Below are 6,349 nucleotides of genomic sequence, written 5' to 3'. Positions count from 1 at the left end.
TTATTATTATTATTTTTTATGATAGTCACACACACAGAGAGAGAGAGAGAGAGAGGCAGAGACATAGGCAGAGGGAGAAGCAGGCTCCATGCACTGGGAGCCTGATGTGGGATTCGATCCCGGATCTCCAGGATCGCGCCCTGGGCCAAAGGCAGGCGCCAAACCGCTGCGCCACCCAGGGATCCCAAACTAGATGCCTTAATTTCACAATGGCCATGATCATTTCTGTCATCCAGTTTATGTCCCATAAAAAGAATGTGTGGAAAAAAGGTCCAAAAGTGATCCTTGAGAGAGTGATACCAGTGAAAATAGCAGAGTGAGGACCTCTGAAATGTCCCTGCATCAAGGAATAAGAAAACTGTCAAAAAATGTCAGATGTGGTACACACCCACACATACAAAGGAATATTATTCAGCCATAAAAATAATGAAATCCTGCCATTTGCAACAACATGGATAGAGCTAGAGAGTATATTGCTAAGTGAAATAAGTCAGTCAGAGAAAAACTAATACCATATGATCCCACTCATATGTGGAATTTAAGAAACAGAACAGATGAGCAAAGGAAAAAAAAAGAGAGGAGCCAACCAAGAAACAGACTCTTATCTATGGAGAACAAACTGATGGTTACCAGAGAGGAGGTAGGTGGGGGATGGGGAAAAGAGGATTTTTAAAAATCTGTGTAGAAAAAAAAAAAACAAGGGAGTATAGGAGAGATTGGTACACATAATAAAATGAAAGAATTTTCATTTCATTTCCCAGTGCTGGGAAAAAATGTCAGAATTAACTTTTTCAGGGATGCCTAGGTGGCTCAGTGGTTGGAGCGCCTGCCTTCAGCCCAGGGCATGATCCTGGAGTCCCAGGATCGAATCCCGCATCAGGCTCCGTCGTGGAGCCTGCTTCTCTCTCTGCCTATGTCTCTGCTTCTCTCTCTGTGTGTCTCTCATGAATAAATAAATAGAATCTTTTTTTTTTTTTTGCAGTTTTATACCTTTATTTGACAATCAGCGATTAGTTCTCATCCACATTAACAGTCTGTAGATTTTTGAAAGTGGTGACAGGTACATAGGTAACCAGCGTGTAGAGCTTGTTTGGTGAATCTTCATCCTTGTTACGTTTTCTGGACAACCGCACACGGATACGGTATGGAACATTCCTTATTCCTTTGGCCCAGACAGCTTTGTTGAGCCTGGTGTCAATGCGCACATCTGGAGTTCCCATCTCCTTCATGGCAAATTTCCGGATCTCTTTGAGTGCCCGAGGGGCACGCTTCTTGAAACCCACTCCATGGATACGTTTGTGAATGTTGATGGTGTATTCTCTGGTCACTACCTCGTTGATGGCAGAACGGCCCTTCTTCTTCTCGCCACCCTTCTTTGCGGGAGCCATTCTGCCGGGCCCTAGTTGGAAAGGAAGCTAGAATCTTTTTTAAAAAAAGAATTAACTTTTTCAGAACTTTGGAAATTAACCAAATATTTGCAGCAATCAGGGAGTGTTTCTGTAAGAAAAAAATACCTGGCTAGGTGAGAGCAGTGGGCTTTGTGGCTTCTTGACTTGCTTTCATCCCTTTCTTATCCCCTACTCTTGAGCTCCCTGGTAGCCTTGAAAAACAACAGCCGACCTTCTCATCTTGGCAGCCAACAGAGGGAGCAAAACCAGTATAGAGGGCTTTCAAAGACTCATTTCCCAAGAGTAAATCTGTCTGGTGGCTCCCTGGAAGACCCCACTTGCAAGTGTGTCTGCACTTGACCTGACTCAGAGCTTACTTAGTGTGAAAAACTTTTCCCCATGAGGCATTTGTCAAAAGCAATTTGTAAGGCAATTGTTTAACTTCCTGGCTGTCTAGGGAAGTGATAGCAGTTGTAGAAAACAACAAGTTAACCCAAACCCTTAAAATAAAGTTAGGGAATGAGATGTTCATAGAGGTTTTGAAAAGCTGTCTGATGTATTCCTGGGAATCTAGAAGGCCGTGTGCAACCTCAGAGTTGTTCACATACTCAGGAAGGACCTGAGAAGGCCCTAAACTCTCACCACTGGTTGACTTGAGGCTCTGCAAAAGCAGAAAGTGAACAGTAAGGTAAAGTTTTAAATTGCTTGCTGCAGCATTGAACATGGGCCCTAACACACATACAGAGCCCCTCAGCAAAGATTGTTAGACTTATTGGTTTCAGAATTTTAAAGAAATTCCTGTTCAATGGATAACTGACTATTAAGCCGACTAAGCAGAGATTTTTAATGGTTACACATGACAAAGAATACAGACTTTATAGAATTACTTCAGGAAAATCACTAAACAAGCCACAAAAATTACAAAAGACAGCAATAACAACTTCCTCTGGGGAGCAGAAAAAATTTGATTTCCAAAGTTTTTATATTGTATTACTTAAAATGTCCAGTTTTCAGCAAAATATTACAAGATAAGCAAAGAAATGAGAAACTATGGTCCGCACACAGGATAATAAGCAATAAACAGAAACTGTCACTGAGGAAGCCCAGACATTAGACTTACTAGACAAATATTTTAACTCAGTCGCTTATACTATGTTCAAAGAACTAGAGTAAAATATATCAGAAGAACTAAAAGAAAGTATAAGAATGATGTCTCATGGGCAGCCCTGGTGGCATAGCAGTTTAGCGCTGCCTACAGCCCAGGGTGTGATCCTGGAGACCCTGGATTGAGTCCCACGTCAGGCTCCCTGCATGGAGCCTGCTTCTCTCTCTGTCTCTCTGTCTCTCTCTCTGTCTCTCTCTCTCTCTCTCTTTTTCTCTGGGTCTCTATGAATAAATAAATAAAATCTTTTTAAAAAGAATGATGTATCATTAAATAGAGCACATTAATCAAGAGATAGAAATTATAAAAAGAACCAAATGGAAAAAGAGAATGAGATCTTGCCATTTATGACAATATGGATGGACCTAGAGGGTATTATGCTAGATTAAATAAATCAGACAAAGACAAATACCAAATGATTTCACTTATATGAAGAATCTGAAAACACAAAACAAATGAACAAATAAATAGCAGAAACAGATCTATAAATACAGAGAACAAATTGTTGCCAGATGAAGGGAAGTTGGGGGATGGGCAAAATGGGTGAAGGCAAGTGGGAGATACTTATTCTATCCACAGAATGAATAAGTCACGGGGATGAAAGGCATAACATAGGGAATATATTCTATGGTGTTGCAATAGTGTTGTATGGTGACAGATGGTAGCTACACTTATGAGCACACAAAACATACAGAGTTGTTGAATCACAATGTTATACACCTGAAATGAGGGTAATGTTGTGTATCAAATATACTTTGATTCATTAAAATAGAACCATATGGAGGCATCTGGCTAGCTCAGTCTGTAGAGCATGCAACTCTTGATCTCAGGATCATGAGTTTGAGCCCCACTTTGGGTGTAAAGATTACCTAAAAAATAAATAAAGTAAAAAAGAGAAAAGAATCAAATTCTGGAGTTGAAAAAGACACTAACTGAAATGAAACATTCACTAGAGGGCTCAACAGGATATTTGATCAGAGAACTTGGAGATAGTCAATTGAAATGATCTGGTCTAAGGAACAGAAAGAAAAAAGAATGAAGAATAATCAGAGCCTCAGAGACCTGTGGGATACCACCAAATGTACCAACATGTGCATGAGAGTCCCAGAAGAGAAGAGAGCAAAAAGCAGGAAGAATATTTGAAGAAATAATGGCCAAAAACCTTGCAAAATTTGATGAAAAGGATTAATTTGCACACCCAACAAGCTCAACAAACTCTAATTAATTAAATTCAAAGACAAAAAGTACCATAAAACAAAAAGTACCATAAATAAACACTGAATTCTTTTTTTTTTAATTTTTATTTATTTATGATAGTCACACAGAGAGAGAGAGAGAGGCAGAGACACAGGCAGAGGGAGAAGCAGGCTCCATGCACCAGGAGCCGGATGTGGGATTCGATCCCGGGTCTCCAGGATCGCGCCCTGGGCCAAAGACAGGCGCTAAACCGCTGCGCCACCCAGGGATCCCTGAATTCTAGTTAATGTTATGCATGCTGAAGCATTTAGGGGTGAAGTGTACTGATGTCTGTGACTTACTTTAATTGGTGGGTGGAAGGATGGACAGACATGTGATAAAGCAAATAGAGCAAAATGTCAACTGCTACAGAATCTGGGTGGTGAGCATTTGGTGCTGGCTCTACACTTCTTTTCACTTTCTTATGTGTTTGGAAGTTTTCATAATAAAACAACAGAGATGTATATAACAATACAATGTATATACAATGTATATAACATTGTTATATATAAACAATATATAGTTTATAACATGTTTGTGAATGTAGGCATTCATTTGAAAGCAGCACCAGTGCTGCTAAGTTCTATCTGCACCTAGACACATCAGAGTCAAACTGTTGAAAGATGATAAAGTGAGAATATTGCAGACAGCTTGAGAAAAGTGATCCAAAACATAGTAAGGGATCCCTGATAAGATTAGCAGTGACTTATCATCAGAGACCATGGAGGCATATTACCTGTATGAAGGCAGTGGCATGACCTATTCAAAGTGCTGGAAGAGGGCAGCCCTGGTGGCTCAGCGGTTTAGCGCCGCCTGCAGCCCAGGGCGTGATCCTGGAGTCCCGGGATCGAGTTCCGCATCGGGCTCCCTGCATGGAGCCTGCTTCTCCCTCTGCCTGTGTCTCTGCCTCTCTCTCTCTCTCTGCATCTCTATGAATAAATAAATAAAATCTTTAAAAAAAAAGTGCTGGAAGAATGAGTCTGTCACCCAAGAATTCTAAATACATCAAAACTATACTCCATAAAAGAAGAAGCAATTAAGACATCCTCAAATGAATAAAAACAAAGAATTCTTCACTAACAGACCTGCCTCCCAATAATACTAAAGGGCATTCTTCAGGTTGACACGAAAGGACACTAGACCGTAACTTGAATCCACATGAAGAAATAAAGAGCCTCAGTCAAGTTAGCTCCGTAGATAAACATAAAAGACAGTATCTATGTATCTTTCCGTGTAATGTGTTTTTCTCCTATCTGATTTAAAAGACAGTGGCAAAAAAGCAGTAATTATAAATATGTGTTCATGGGCTCTTAATGTGTAAAGATGTAAAGCACAAAGGAAGGGTGAGTGAATGCAGTTTTATGAGAACAAAGTTTTTGTAGACTATTACAAGTAAGTTGATATGAATACAAACGAGGTTGTTATATATTAAGAGGCTAATTGCAATCACCAGTGCTGCTAAGTTCAAGAGCTTTTCCAGAGTTGGGGTATGGAGTGCAGGAGACATCGTTCATTCTGTTGTATGCCTATCTAAGGTAAAGGGACTCATTATGCTCAATCTTGTGTTAGTCACTGGCTAATTTCATCTGAAGTGAATTGAAGTGAAAAGAATTCTTTTGCGGAATTATCTTTGATTGGTGAGGCAGTTCCAATTGGAGGGGTTGCCTTCCTGGGCCCTCTCTCCACTTCAGTCAGGCTGGCCACCTGCAGGCCACATGCAAGCTGTGTCAGTAATATATACACATATACACATTTATTTATATATATTCATATATTTGTATATATAGTTTATAACATGTCTGTGAATGTAGGCATTCATTTGAAAGAGCCTGGGGACCAGAGAAGGATTTTCAGAAACAGTTTCTATATAAGGTACCCACTGAGTCTCAGTACAGCTTAGAAGGATACAACAAGTTGATGAAAAATACGAAGTCTGGACGTTTCTCTCTAGCTTCTCCTTCATGGGCCTCAGGTGCTTTGTGCTGACAACTGTTGTTGATCTCTTCCCATTTTATGTCCCATTTTGCATTCTATTTGCCTCTGTCCCCTCCCCCAAATGCTGGGTTAGTGATTTTGGTGTTTTGTTCCCTCTAAAAAATGTAGTTTCTATTCCACGCCTGCACTCTCACATATTGCCCTACAGTTTGAAGATGAAGGAGTCATTTTTGTTGTGTTCTCTCCTTTTCTTCCCTCTCTGCTTCCCTCCTATTCTCTTCAGGCTCAGGAGGTTGTCTCAGTTCCTAGAAGAGTAGGCTGCGGCTCAGTCTGGGGCAGTCTGGCACTTTGCCAGGGTTCTGAGTCTCTGATCACATTGGGATCAGATAAAGCCAGAGACAACCAGGAAGCAGGTGGCATTTGGAAGGGTTTGATGTAAAGGCTTTTTTTCCCCATTTCTGTTTTTCTTTCCATTGCAAAGGCCAGACCATCAGGCAAAGCGTGACTACAATAGGCCATACAGTGTTAGGCGAAGGAGGGGTCAGTATGTGTGCCAAAAGCGGTGGGAGGTGCTGCTAGCCAGCTGGGTTACTGTTGCAGGGAGGAATAGGGTAGATAACATGAGAAG

The 6,349-nt window shown here is 40.8% G+C and overlaps 1 protein-coding gene across 1 annotated transcript; it reads right to left on the bottom strand.

Moving 5' to 3' along the window:
* Positions 1-983: 983 nt before the first annotated feature.
* LOC121483069 (60S ribosomal protein L31-like) lies at positions 984-1,409 on the bottom strand. Its single transcript, XM_041741287.1, has one exon. It carries the CDS (start codon positions 1,386-1,388, stop codon positions 1,011-1,013), a length of 378 nt encoding a protein of 125 aa, XP_041597221.1. The 5' UTR covers positions 1,389-1,409; the 3' UTR covers positions 984-1,010.
* Between the last annotated feature and the right edge of the window lie 4,940 nt (positions 1,410-6,349).

Source organism: Vulpes lagopus, chromosome X (assembly GCF_018345385.1).
Source record: "Vulpes lagopus strain Blue_001 chromosome X, ASM1834538v1, whole genome shotgun sequence".
In the NCBI taxonomy this organism is placed as follows: domain Eukaryota; kingdom Metazoa; phylum Chordata; class Mammalia; order Carnivora; family Canidae; genus Vulpes; species Vulpes lagopus.
This window is presented reverse-complemented; position numbering and strand designations above follow the sequence as displayed.

Bases quoted from the DNA above. Each gene is read 5' to 3' on its own strand.
- LOC121483069 (XM_041741287.1), bottom strand. From the start codon at position 1,388: ATGGCTCCCGCAAAGAAGGGTGGCGAGAAGAAGAAGGGCCGTTCTGCC.